The following is a 13,896-nucleotide window of genomic DNA, read 5'->3' as shown; positions in this document are numbered from 1 at the left end:
TTCTCCTCCCCTCAGCTAGCCCCGTCCCTCGTATGACACGCAAGCGCACCTGGGCGACATAAAGCATTTCATTGTGTAAATCTAGGATACTGTCCTAATGCTCTAACGGCATGCATTTCGGTCACTACCAATCAACATTAGAAAACAATAAGAGGCGGTCTCCATGCTTCTTCGATTACGATCGATAGACTCAATCTTCGGGTCTACAAGCTTCCCAGGAGGAACGATGGAACCGAAGCCTTGTCCACGGACACCGATAGATAAATGTCCATCCCTGCTTCACTCGAAGACGAAACCAATTTGGCAAGCGTGTCGCTGAATCTCACCTCAGGTCGCAGTGTCTCTGTTTGCATTTGAGCGGCCACAGTCAAGGATCAGCTGCCTCGAAACGCCAGGAGCAGATGATGGAGTCCGAAGCCTGAAGCCAGCGGCAAGACGGCCGTTCGGCCGTGCTGGATTCAATCGATGATGTTTACAATCTATACAAGAACCTTTGGGATGGTGATCTTTACCTGGTCTGGGGAAATTGTTGTCTCGAGTCAGGTTTGATCAACCTCGCTCACATACAGGCGCCAACCAATATCTGCCCTGGCCATATTTCGCGGCACAAGCGGAGCCTGGGGAACTGTCCAACGCACCCCTGCGAAAGCCACTTATAGCGGCGATCCCCTAACGGCTTCCCAAGATGGTAAAGCTCCGGGGCGGCGACGTCGAGCTAGTATCGGTTTTCAGCGGCCCACAACTTCCCCCTACGCTCCGCATCTGGTTCGCTTCGTCTGTATCCGGCCAAGCCCTCGCATGGATGGAGACACTCAATTTCCACCACTTCGACACAGTGAAGAATGGACTCGCTGGACGGTGACCGCTGCCATAAGTACAATACCGTTCACCTTCATGCTTGAGTGTTTTCTCTTCGCGCTTGTGTAGGTCAGTCTCTCATTTTCCGAGTGATTTCTCGGTTCCATTCGTTTGGTCATTTCTATTCCAACTATCGTCCTTCGTTTTCTCACGCCGGTGCAATGCATTTGCCCGCATACGTTCTGGCTGGTCTGGCCTCGTGGATTTCGTTAACTGTTGCTGCTCCTCCCGGCCCGCCTCCTCAACCATGCTGGGGACCATCATGCTCGCAAAATAATCACCCGGCTCCCCCGGCGAGCAGCAGCTCGCGATGCTTCACAAAGATGGCTACAGTTGATGGGCTCTGGAATACTGCTACTACCTGGAGCACCATTTACAATCCCTGTACCGTCACTCTGACGTCGACTACCACCAAGACCTTGACACCAGCTGCGAGCACATCTACGACGACGATCACCAGCACCGCGACCACAACGTTATCGACCTCATTCTCCGTAATAACCCAGACCTCAACGACAACCACTACCAGCGACACCACCACGATAACGTCGGCTACAACTACGACGACCACAACCGTCACTTCTTCGTCCTCCACGTCAACGGTAGCGGCGCCTGCGACCTTCACTCCCATCCAGACTTCCCTTCCAGGCTCCACCTACAGCGGATCAGGCGGCAGTGACCCTGTCAGCAAGCGAGAAGCCAAACCCGGACCTGGGCCTAGACCTGGACGCCAGAATCAACCAGGTTCACAGGGGGGCTTTTCCCAGTGGCGTCATCCCCAAGGCGTCACTTGTCAAATATGGGTTCCAGGCACGTGTTCGACGACGGTTACGACGGTTACGTCGACTGTCACCGGCACCGCAACGACTGTAACCTCGACCTCGACCACTACCACCACCATCACATCGGCTCCGGTTGGCGTCACCACAACCACGACAACGGTCACGGCTACGTCGGTTAGCACAATCACGGACACCTCCACCAGCACATCGACAAGCACAACCACAACGTACCTTTCAACCACGACAGTCTATGCCGCCTGTGCGACAAACAACTTCGCCGGTAAGTTGGTCTTCGGAAAGCGCCATAGTGACTGCAGCCCCGGTGTCTTATCCACATGATGCGAAACCATGAGACTGATGTTACATGTTCTTCAGATGAATACCAGGGCGAGCCTTTAGTCGAATACACAGGAGGTTACTCCACCGTCTCTGATGTTACAGTGGATACCGCCTACGGTGAGTTATTCTTCTCCTATAAATTCTATGCCAATGTATCGGACCCAGAGGAGAGGGGGCTGCCGGCGGCTCCCGCGACTTCAGCACTTATTTATACCTTTTTTTTTTTGCATTCTCCAGCGAGTGAGCCTAACCGTGTGATTTCTTTAGACTGCTGCGTTGCCGCCATCACGCTGGGAAATTCAGCGATCTGGGCTTTCATAATCGGCCCTGGTGCTGGAACTTGTGAGGTGGGCCAAACCGACGACAGTTGTCCTGAGCCATCCACCAACCCATCTACGGGGTATTATGAGACTACGGGTGCGCCTACGGTAGTTGGGGGTAACTCTTACTGTGGCGAGGTCAACGCCGCTGTCCCGGTATTCTCAAGCTCGAGTTCTTCTTGATGGAACGAATCGGCGCAGGTGGGAATGACATATGGTATGGGATGGCCTTTAGCATGGCTGGACAGTTGCTTGTGTTCATGCGCAGCGAGTAATGTTCGTCGAGTACGCTTTGTTGGCTGCGGTTCAAATTGATCTACCTTGGATGCTGAACGGATACAACGGGACGTAATCCTGGAAATCTTCGATCGACGTTGTTGGTTTTTTGTTTTCCAGATTGCACCCTCGAAACTGACTTGAATTCTTCAAGCGCCGGATCTGCCTCTCTGCATTTGATCCGTAAATTAAAGCTTGACACGGGGGCATGTCCAAACACTTCCCCCGTCCCAAAGGTTTGTCTCGTGTGAAGGGGGCTCCCTAAAGCAGGAAGGAAACAAACGCAAACTTGGAGTCAATCAGCTTGTTCTCTCTTTATACTCTGTACGTGCTGCCTTAAATGGCCCCCCGTCGCGTGGAGATGGGCCGAAAAAATACTGTGGTGGTAGGCGCCGCAATACTTGTTCTACCATCTCTACAACTAGCATTCAGATAGATAACCACACACCAGTCACAGCAGATACCCAACAGGTTCTCTGACAAATACCTTTTCCACAAAAACAGGCCTTCTCTTCATACAAGATAGAATCTACTTCCGCACAGCGGGGCGTCCAACTTAGTCGTCGTTGTCCTCTTTGACACTTTCAGAACGAATGTCTGGGTGCGGTGAAAAGAGCATCGGCCTCGTCCTCACTGAACGTCTTTTCCTGTCCCTGCTGACCACGGTAGGGATAGCAGCAAGACCATCGCCGCCATCGGCTCCAAACGCGCACGGAAAGCGAAATGGCGGTATAAAAAATGCAGAGGAGCGCGACAAAAGTAGCAAGGTTAGCCACCGGCTTCGACGCTTGCAGGGTCAGCGTGCCTAGTGACACCGAGGCGCTGGCGCTCAAGTATTGGTCTCTGTGGCCGTCGTCCCGGTCGATTTGGCCGCCCGCTTGCTCGGGGAGGACCGTCTCCCTGACTTCCGACGTGCCGAGTAGATTTCCACGCGCGTCGTACGCTTCGGCGTAGGTATACGGCCAATATCCGTCGACAGCCATACTACTCTCGAAGCTCAATTTCGACACACTACCGAGGCGGTGGAAGCTGTCGCCGCCGTCGCCAATGCTGGACGCGCCGTAGAAAGTCCATGAGGCCACCTCCGTCGCGCCGTTCCAACTCACATACAGGACCGTCGAGGGGAGCGGTTTCTGCGATCCGCCCCTGTGGGCGTACGATATCAAGGCCGGCGGTTCGGCAGGCCGTCCAACCCAGTCGGTAAAATGGTACGCGCGGTACGAGTCGAACCGATCGGTGAGGAAATTCGCCTCTAGAATAACACGGCCGTCAGGGGTGTGCTCCGTAATGTATCCACTTGCGCTCCAGCAGATGAAGGCGTTCCCGTTGTCCAGCATTTGAGCCGAGCCGCGTTTTTTGGTTAACTCGCCGTCAGGCCGGAGGTAGTGGGCCAAAAGCTCCGCACGACGTGGCTCCTCTCGATCATATACTTTGATCACTTGCATTGACGAGGTATTTGCGGTGTTTGCTTGAACTCCCCGGTCGTCGGCGGCGTTATTGAACAGGGTGATGGTCATGCCGTTGTCGTCCTCAGCCACGATTCGGGCATGGTGCTGGCCGGAGAAATTGAAATCTTGCTGGAAGTCACTAAACTTTCCCCCAAGGCGCCAGATGATGGAACCATCTCCCCCAGAGATCTTGTAGACAGTGCTAGTGTGGCGAAGCGAGACGAGGTAGTCGCCGCGGGCATCCTTGGTGACGGAATTGAGGTGGAAGGCATCCCAGCTCCGGTAAGACTCGTCCGGCATCTCCATCATCGAGTCGGTCACGGGAATGTGGTCGATAACCTGCCACTGAAACACGTCCTTGCCAGTAGCAGCATCCCACTCACGGAATCCTCCTGCTTTGACGCCAGCTGTCCGGTCCGGCAGGCCCACGTTGCTGAGGTTGACAATCGAAAAGCCGTCGGTGGCAATGATAATTCGGTTGCCGCCGACGCTGTTGAGCTCGTGCATGTTGTACGCCCCAGCCAGGTCGAGCTGTTGGGCCACTTGATATCTGTCGTCGATGATGAACCCCGTCTGCCTCGTGGAGTAGTTGGATTGGGGGAGGCGGGCAGCATCGACTATTGCAGTCAGCACCCTGGAGCCGTTGACCTCGCCCATTCGAAAGTCAAAGACGTTGCGGTACTCGAACATGGGACTGCCGCTCCACACCAGTTCCTGATGATATTAGTACGGGCTGGATAGGACGGTCAGCCGACTCACTCCTCGGTGATCGTAGATCTGCGGACCGTTCTGAAACGGGACGAATTCGTCCTCCATCCTGCCAACGACCAGGTGCTTGAAAGGAGACGTGAACCAATATCCTGGCGTGACGGCGTCCGCTTCATACGTGTCCAATCTCCAAAGAGGAGCACGAATGTCTGGCCGCTAAAGAGAACTGTGTAAGAGACTATCATCTAGGTAGCAGCGGGCGTACCCAGCAGCTCTTACCGACATATAATAAGCCAGATCCGATCCTTGCCCTGTCGCAGATGGAAGCTGTATACCAGTCACCAACGACAACAGAGTGCTCCCCACTCCCAGACAAATGGTTAGGGTCTTCATGACTCCAGTGTCTCGAGGGCGAATTGATCAAGGTCGAAAGGCAAATACAGTGAGTGCTTCATGAAAGGATGAGATGGATCATTCCGAGCGCGGTCGCATCCCTGGAATCAATGGCTGCTGAGTCGATCCGCCGGAACACAGCAGAGAAACAGAAAATCGAAGCAGGGACCATTGATAGGAGAAATGGACCAGCAAGCTTTGACAACCACCAGAATAGAAGGGGGCGTGCTATGGGGAGAGCGGGCGGTAGCTGGGGAATGGTCACCCTTCTATTGTTCAGACAAGCTTTCACAAGCTTTTCCCCTCGAAGTTAATCCATGACGACAAGCTTGAACCACCCTTTGCACAGACGAGATCACCTGGGGAGATTGCTGGTCGCCTGTTAGTCTCACCGGCCTGGCCTAGGCGGGAGTCGTCTGAGTCAAGGGGCCGATCGCGACAAATAAGTCACATTTCACATGCCCCCTAAAACACAGCTCTGCGTTACGTGGTCGAGGACGAGAAAATGGCGGGCAGCATTAGAGCCGGCGTCAACTTAACCGTTAGACAAGCATTGGCGGGTTCTAGGTTGATGCGCAAGCCACCAGGCTCACTAGGCCTCCCCTGGCCTCCATTTTGAACGCCTGACTCTACTGAAAACGCCCGTGCGAGAGTAGCTGACGTGTTTGGAAAATAAAAATGTGGCGCTGGTGGCGCTTTTGGCCCGTCAATAACTTTGGACACCACATGAACAGGTTCCAAACAAGCCTTATGATAAAGCGGCAGGTGCTCAAGTCTTGAAACGGAAATGGAATTCGGAGGAGTCCAGATTCCCGGGGAAGCCAGTCTCTACCGTACAGATGACATTACTACTCTATGCAGCTCCTATCCTCGAGCTGTGAGAGCCTCTCGTGTCTCAACCCGTAGACCAACCGGCGTTGCACATGCTGTTCTTTCCGACATCTCCTGACGCCGTGCTATACCTGATCCGAAAGCATACACGGTCTCCATTGCAGGTCATACAACATCATATTTCTTCTGGGTCCCACGCAGATGATGCGGACCCGAATGTGATACCCCAATGTCAAAGCCTGATTCAGTTATCCTGTCTCAGTTTCATGTGGATTTACTGCATTCCCATGCCGATACAGCATGGCTATTCTTTCGGTCACCGAGGGTGGGAAATAAGAATATGTCGAAACGGGCATCAACGCATGTGCATCTCGGTATCTAGCTTTCCCAGAGTCGGCTCTAAAAATCTTCAAACTCGCAAGGTAACACCAGCCTTACGGTCTCGGGCCGAGATTGATCACCGACACGCAGAGCCTCCTCAGGCACCGGGCGGTCAGAGGCGCTCCACTATCCTGCGTTGAGGGCGAGTGGGACGAGTTCTCTGGAATCCCGAGCTCGCCTGACTTCTTCATCACTTCAATATGGCCATCTGTGATACTTAAATCTGGTGGCCACCGTCATCAGTCGATCGATCGATCGATCTCTCTATCCTCGATGCAAGAAGCTTTGCATCCTTGCTCATCGAACGGCAACACTATCAGTCAATCCTTCATTCTCCAATGGCTCGACGGCCGGGTCAATCCATATGCACGTCAAGGGCGGCTCGCTGTTCGAAACGATATCTGGGCTGATACCAAGGATGCTAGCCTGGCGTCGCAGGCTTTTGAGACGCCGAGGACGATATCTCATCACACTTTTAAGGAATTGCCGTTTGATTGGGAGCATATCATCCCGCTGCCTTTACGCACATGATAAAAGCGTAGGCTTGTGCTGTGTGACATGAGAGTGGGCTCAATTGCAGCATAAGGAATCATACTAACAAGCGAATTCGTATCTACGAAACAGTTGTCCAGGGACGATCAAAGCCACAAGCTCAGACCCCTTTTCGAACCCGCCACGAAGGAGGAAGGATGGGAAGCCTCGAGAAACCTGGCAGAGCGGCTCCTACTCACACCGGTAAACTTTATGATGCTGCGTCTTCCCGTATTGCATGTGCTCGACTGAGCTAACGATGGCGCTTGGGTGTGTACAGGGGAGCACTTCACGCCCACGATCCATCACGACACGTACCCCGCCATTGATGTCTCCCACAGTGTGGGCATGGTAGGCAAGCACGTCTTCCTGACGGGGGCGTCACGGGGTATTGGCAAGTCGATGGCTCTCGCCTACGCTAGGGCGGGGGCGTCGATTATCGGTATCGCCGCACGGTCAGATCTGGAAGAGGTCAAGAAGGAGATCGAGAACGCCGCCGCCTCGGCTGGTCGCGTGGTGCCGAAAGTAGTGACGGCCAGCATGGACGTGCTGAACCCGGAGAGCGTGCAGCGCGCCGTCGACAGGATGACCCCAGACTTTGAGGGGCGGCTCGACATCCTGATCAGCAACGCGGGTTACATGGAACCCTGGGTCAACATACTCGAGGCCGACGTCGACGAGTGGTGGCGGTCCTGGGACGTCAACATCCGCGGACACTTTCTGACCTGGAAGGCCCTGCTGCCATTGCTGCTAGCCGACGGATCGAGCCTCAAGACGGTCGTCAACATGTCGAGCATCGCGGCGCAGATGTGCATCCCGGGCGCCAGCGCATACCAGAGCACCAAGTTCGCGCTGCTGCGACTGAGCGACTTCCTCAACGTCGAGTACGGCGCGCAGGGCGTGATCGCGTACTGCATGCATCCGGGGGCGGTGCCGACGGAGCTGGCGTGGAGGATGCCCGACTTTGTAAAAGTCAATCTGATCGACACGCCCGAGCTCATGGCCGACACGGTGGTGTTCCTGACGCAGACGCGCCGCGAGTGGCTGCGGGGCAGGTACCTGTCGTGCAACTGGGACATGCCGGAGTTGCTGGCCATGCAGGACGAGATTGTGGACGGGGACAAGCTGAAGATGCGGATGGTGTTTTAGATCCACCGCAACACCACGAGCAGATGTCGGTGCTACCACATATGGGGCAGCATCAGGATCGGATTTGTTCTGATCTGATCTCGTCTTACGCGTATGGCGATAGGAACTTTCCCCATGTCTGTCTATTTGAAAGAGGTTTCTGTTGCTTCGGCAGCTATTGCATGGAAGCATAGTTTAGCTTACATACACACCCAACGCACCTCGTCATATCGATGGTAGCCGGTGTGATGCGATGTAACAAGGATTCGATTCGATTCGATTCGCGGTGTCTCTGTCTCTGTGTCTGACATTCTGCCCACGCTGTCATTACCCGTGTAGATACACTCAGCTCGGTAGGTACTTACCTATCTGGTGTAGTTAGTTACCTTGGCCCCCTTGCCCACCTTGTCACAGACAAACCCTTGCGTGTGGAACTGCTGCGTACAAATTCATCCCCGTCCATCCCCGGCAGGATGAGGACAGGGCTACGGAACAGGGGGATGGAAGGGAGAGGGAGTATGGCACCATTGGCCCTCAGTCTCCCCCCATTAAACGTCATAGAGCATATGCACAACGTTTCCGCCCCTTACCTCGACACGTCGATTTGCACCGTGGTCTGAAGCGTGGTCACTATCACAGGATGTACTCGTGCCATGTGTGGGATGGGTGTGTGGACGATCTGTGCATGGGTTGGAGTTGGTGGGGAGTGGGTAGGTAAACGGGCAAATTCATTCCCATGGTATGGTCCACACCTTACAGATGATTATGAGGACAATATCCTACCTAGTCCGTTGAGAAGTGAATTACCATGTGCAAATTACAAGAACAAACACAATACCACGATGATGGCGATGGCGATTGTGCTGATGGTGCTCATGCCCATGCTGATGATGAAGATGATGAAGATGATGACGATGAGCTTGCCCCTCAGCGCCATGCATGCATCCATGAGATGGGATGGGATGAAGTGAGTGGGTGGTTTTGTACTCGGGTCCGTTCCACCGCGTGGGATGCGGTTGGTCGGTGTGGTCGAGTCGGGTCGGGTCTTCCTGGGCACCAGCAACCTCATCCCCAGCACAAGCAACGAGTAGCTGGGGTAAGTAAGTACTGTATGTAGATAGATATCGGTCAAAACAGACGGACGGACTTTTTCCTGGCTGGTTGGCGAGATTGCATAAGCCAAGGGTGACAGGCGGGCGGACGTGACCTTTGCATACAATAAACTCTTGTTTGCACGTTTGGCATTCTGTTTGAGGATATGTAAACACAGGACTATCCTACTACTGTTACTGTTGCTGCTACTGTTGCTGCTGCTACCACTGCCCCCATACCCCTCTAGACCAGCGTCCAGATGGCTCGGTGATTGATATACTATCTCTTGCACAACCCAGAGACCGATACAAGAACTTATAACATCACAAAAGAAGGGGAAAGAAAGCCCTGGAGCCGGGAGGAGAGGAAAGGGAGAAATACCATATTACCCCGATCTTTATCCATCCTGCCATGTCTTCTGCCGACGTGGTGGTGGTCGACAAGGCTGCACCACAAGGAGCCATCTCTCCATCAGCCCCAGCAGCCCCAGCGACGACAACAACACCAGACAACAAAAAGCTCAGGCTCTCGTGCGACAACTGCCACGCCGCCAAAGTCAAATGCACCAAGGAACGTCCGCTGTGTTCGAGGTGTGCCAACTCGGGCGCCCCATGCATCTACTCGAAATCACGACGAGCCGGCAAGCCCAAAGGCTGCGGCAAGAAGAATGGTGGCCCCTTCAACAGCAACAAACAACTGCAGCAGACGCCCCCTTCAGGGTTCTGTAGTCGACAGGAGTCTCCCTTGTCAGACGCTCGCATGAGCATGGACTTTGACGATGCCTCGTGGAACGTTGACATCCCTGACAGTCGGCGAGATTCGCTCCTCGACCAGAGCTTCACCACGCTGCATTCCATGACGGAGACGACGGGTTCGCTCGACCCGACCCTGACACAGACATTCACGCATTCGACTATGGACAGCGACGAGTATGCCGCGTCGGCAGCGGCTTTCTCCACGGGTAACATCTTCCCGACAGACTTCAAAATGTCGCCCGAGTGGATGTCCGGCATAGATACCACCACGGCCGCCGCGACCCAAATAGACTTCTGCAACGAGGGCTTGACGGTGTCAGGCGCCAACATCATGCTGTACCCAGAATTCAGCTCGGACACGAGCACGCTCAACGACGACGCGGCGTCGACGTCGGGCATCACCAGCACGAGCACGCCGCAGTCGTGCACCTGCACGGGGTCGCTGCAGGACATCCTCAGCGCGTTGAACGGTACGATGCCGTCGTTCGACAAGTTCCTGGCCATCAACAAATCGGCGGTGCAGCGCATGGCGCAGTGCCTGGCGTGCCACTGCCTGCCGGATATCTCGGCGGTGATGCTGCTCTCGGTCATCATCACGCGCATCGTGCAGTGCTACAAGAAGATCCGCAACGGCGAAGGCGGCGAGGGTGGCGAGGACGTCGGCGTCACCATGGGCTCGCTGCGCATGGACCGCGAGGACGAGTACCAGATCAAGTTGGTGCTGATCCGCTCTGAGCTGCGCAAGATCAAGGCCCTAGTGACTCGCTTCCGTGACCGCTTCGAAAACTTCCTCCAGGGCCCCGACCGCCAGCTGTACGAGGCGAACATGGCGTTTCTGGAGTATGGGTTGGACGACACGATCAAGGGCCTTTGAGCCGGAGACGGAGGAGGATTCTTTTCTTCTAGTCCGTGCCTCTAGAGGGCTCTCAGTCCTACCTGTTTGAGATCTTGTTGTTTCAAAAAGGAGTGAGCGAGTGAGAAGGTGCATGCATTGTGTCTGTGTGGGTCTAACGGCACAACAAGAAGACGCAACAGGCTGAAGACCACGTCTGGTCCTTTCATTCCCCTGGATTGGTCACCACCACGAACCATAATGACTTGACGACGATGGGCACTTTTCTTTTCAAAGGAGAGTGAAGGGGGCGAGGTTGCATGTGAAATTCTTTCGGTCAGGAATTTTGTGATTCAAAAAACCAGGTTCACCAAAGACGGAAATCTTGAAACGTACGTACTATCAGTCCACCATTCATTCCCCTCCGCACTGTGTGGTACGTACATACAACAGAGGGTGTGGAGGGCTGGCACACGATGATGCGGTGGTGGCTTCCCGCGTAGGAAGAACGATAGTCACAACCAAGACGGGTTGGTAAGGATCGGAATCAGGTCAGCGATCAGAACATGGAGCTTTCCCCTCTATCAGCACGAATCAGACCTGTGTACAAGCCCAAGAGTAGAAGGTGGGAAGAAGGAAGCCATGGTCATGGTCAGCATGCTGAAGGGATCCGGGGCACTTGCTGAGACGAGGCGAGGAAGGAAGCAAGCAAGACGGGGGTACCAGGGAGGGAGAGTGAGAAGACAGTGACAGAAGAGAAAGTGATCGACAGTGTCGGATGCCCTGTTCTTTTATAGCCGTTGACCACGTCTATCCTGACAGGCGAGTTGATGACGGGGACGGCAGGCAGTTCGTGTCCATCCTCTCGCTAAGGATCCTTGCCCCTGTCGTCAAACTTGCTCCATTACCTAGCCGGAGATAGCCCGATCTTCGCCCTCGTTGTCAGCGACGATTCCACCATTCGTTGTTTATCTGACTCTATCCAAATTCCCCCAGCCCGCCCGTGGTATCTGTCCCACTTCGCCCACCAAATAACCAGGACATCTGGCAGGCGAGGCGGTGGAACCGACGGCTCAATATAATCGTGTATGGGACTCCGCACCCAGGATCATCCATGCACGAATACGAGTATCCAGGTGGGTAGGCGAGGTGGATAAGTTCACAGGCAAGTGGCATGTGGAAACTTTGGGATTTGGGGTCTGTACATGAGATTCTCCACGATGCACGATACACCACCACGGTACGTGGCTACGGAGACACGTGGGTCGCGAACGCCGGTACCTAGAGTAGGAGCATTTTTTGAACTGACTTCCCAGGGAGGCACATATTGTCCTTGTTTTCCTGTATCATCCTGTTATATGGAAGGATCGACAGTCTTACTCCTGTGCTGTGACAATGATATCCCCTTTGTATGATCGCCACACTTTCCGCTGACCAGAGTGCCGGCTATGCAAAGAAGTTGTGGCTTCGGATAGCTGTGTAGTCCTTGTAGGGCCCGTTCGATTTCGATCCGGTGCATGAGCTGTCGGGGGCTTCTGTCTCAGCAACTGCAGCTTTTCTCTTTATTTCAGCTGCTACGTGTCAAATTTCCGGCCGTAATTCAAATCGTTGAACTGTACTGGGAGTGGTTCGATACCTATTTCGCGGGCAAAAGTGGCACTGTCCACACCCCTTGCCGATGGTTGCTCAGACCATGTCACGTCCGAAAACTTCATAAGTTGGTTGTCCTGGTCGAACCTAGTCTGTCCGTGCCTGCAATGGCTTCCATAGCTTAGCTGCCGATACTGCGTGTGCTCTGGTGGTCATCGTCACAGTGGCGTGAGAATTGGCAACAAGGAGACCAGGGTGTCTGTCCAGGTTTCCAAGTTACATTATGGTCTTTCAGTCCCGCGGACTACGTGACAATTCGTGGGGGCCAACTCATTTCCAATGCCTTTGCATCCCTTCCACATGATCTGCGGACGACGGATCATCTCCTTCCACGTTATACTCGATCAAAAGCTTGATCACCCAGAGCAGGACCGTTATGCAGGGGACGGAAATAAGGAAGGTCAAGGACAAAGTCGTGATTTGGGAATCGTAGACCACGAAAAGCGCGATATCCGCGACGTTATCGGCCGTCACGGTGCTCGGCGCCCCATATGTCTGGTTTCGGTCATACAGCGGGGTCTCCGTCAACGTGTTGGCGGTCGAGACGTAGGAGGTCACCAGGAGACGTTCGGGATCGTTGTAGATGCTGGACGAGTTGGCGTCGAAAAAGCAGGTCGAGGCCTCGGAGCTGGACACCAGTGCAACCGTGCCGAGCGTGAGGCCCGTCTCGTAGATCTTGGGAAATCCGATGCGGCCGTACAGCATGTCCTGTAGCGCGCGAGGAAAGTTTAGGCAGGGGCTTTCGGTCAAAAAGGCAGTGGAGGCATTGTATCCTCGATAAGACCAGATATCTGCTTACCAGCATGACAAGGCAGGCCGGTACCGTTTGACGTGGCAAAACTTGTTCCCATTGCTGTCGCTGCTGGGTGTTGAGTTCGTCAGGTACCACGGATCATTGCCGACGGTATAGCTCTGGCTTTGCATTGAACCGATCATAATTGCATAGGGTGTTGTTGAGCAGGAGAAGGCCGGTTTCCGCAAACACCTCGCCGGGCTCGAACGTGGCGACCGGGGTGTATCCGATGTATGGGCTCATAAAGACTTGGCGCGAACTATCGTTGAAGAAGCGATACTAATCAACAGAGGTACTCTCAATACTTTGTCTCTTATCAAGCCACCCGTATTCGGTGCGACATGATCCCTGGGCATGCATTGTGAGACCATGAAAACGTTGCAATCCAAAGTCCTTGGCCGTGAGCGCGTAGCTGTAATCGATCTGAATGATTTTCTCTCCGTTGCTCAGATCCGCCAATCTTTCGGCTGGGCAATATTCATTTTATCTCGCAGATCGGAGCCACCAATTTGGAACTGTCCCACTGCTCGAAGAACCGCGGGCTTTCTGATGTTGACGAGCTCCATCACGAGAGAAGAGTTGGCCACGTAATTAGGGGGTGAGTCGTAGATGATGCCAGGATTGACAGGTGCCCCATCACCAACATTCAACCCGAGGATCGCGAAGATTGGTGTTACATTAGACACCAACCATACAGTCATGGCAGCGCATAACCAAACCCACGAACAGAGAGTGCATCGTCGCTGTTCATATTTGTAAGAACCTATTGCCAGCTGAGG

At 54.2% G+C, this 13,896-nt stretch overlaps 5 protein-coding genes across 5 annotated transcripts; 3 read left to right on the top strand and 2 right to left on the bottom strand.

The window, feature by feature from the left end:
* Positions 1 to 1,181: 1,181 nt before the first annotated feature.
* AYL99_10310 (hypothetical protein) lies at positions 1,182 to 2,482 on the top strand (the record flags this gene model as incomplete). The annotated part of the gene is made up of 3 exons (XM_018841816.1): positions 1,182 to 1,920; positions 2,016 to 2,096; positions 2,247 to 2,482. The coding sequence occupies 3 exons, from the start codon at positions 1,182 to 1,184 to the stop codon at positions 2,480 to 2,482; spliced, it is 1,056 nt and encodes a 351-aa protein (XP_018688704.1).
* Positions 2,483 to 3,159: 677 nt separating this feature from the next.
* Positions 3,160 to 4,839, bottom strand: AYL99_10309 (hypothetical protein; the record flags this gene model as incomplete). The annotated part of the gene is made up of 2 exons (XM_018841815.1): positions 3,160 to 4,737; positions 4,783 to 4,839. 2 exons carry the CDS (start codon positions 4,837 to 4,839, stop codon positions 3,160 to 3,162), a joined length of 1,635 nt encoding a protein of 544 aa, XP_018688703.1.
* A 2,186-nt stretch (positions 4,840 to 7,025) lies between these two features.
* AYL99_10308 (hypothetical protein) lies at positions 7,026 to 8,016 on the top strand (the record flags this gene model as incomplete). The annotated part of the gene is made up of 2 exons (XM_018841814.1): positions 7,026 to 7,071; positions 7,148 to 8,016. The coding sequence occupies 2 exons, from the start codon at positions 7,026 to 7,028 to the stop codon at positions 8,014 to 8,016; spliced, it is 915 nt and encodes a 304-aa protein (XP_018688702.1).
* A 1,482-nt stretch (positions 8,017 to 9,498) lies between these two features.
* AYL99_10307 (hypothetical protein) lies at positions 9,499 to 10,716 on the top strand (the record flags this gene model as incomplete). Its single annotated transcript, XM_018841813.1, has 1 exon — positions 9,499 to 10,716. One exon carries the CDS (start codon positions 9,499 to 9,501, stop codon positions 10,714 to 10,716), a length of 1,218 nt encoding a protein of 405 aa, XP_018688701.1.
* Positions 10,717 to 12,594: 1,878 nt separating this feature from the next.
* Positions 12,595 to 13,029, bottom strand: AYL99_10306 (hypothetical protein; the record flags this gene model as incomplete). The annotated part of the gene is made up of 1 exon (XM_018841812.1): positions 12,595 to 13,029. The coding sequence occupies one exon, from the start codon at positions 13,027 to 13,029 to the stop codon at positions 12,595 to 12,597; it is 435 nt and encodes a 144-aa protein (XP_018688700.1).
* Positions 13,030 to 13,896: the final 867 nt, after the last annotated feature.

This window comes from Fonsecaea erecta (assembly GCF_001651985.1).
Source record: "Fonsecaea erecta strain CBS 125763 chromosome Unknown Scaff11, whole genome shotgun sequence".
In the NCBI taxonomy this organism is placed as follows: domain Eukaryota; kingdom Fungi; phylum Ascomycota; class Eurotiomycetes; order Chaetothyriales; family Herpotrichiellaceae; genus Fonsecaea; species Fonsecaea erecta.
The sequence above is the reverse complement of the archived record's forward strand: the minus strand, read 5'-3'. Positions and strand labels throughout refer to the sequence as shown.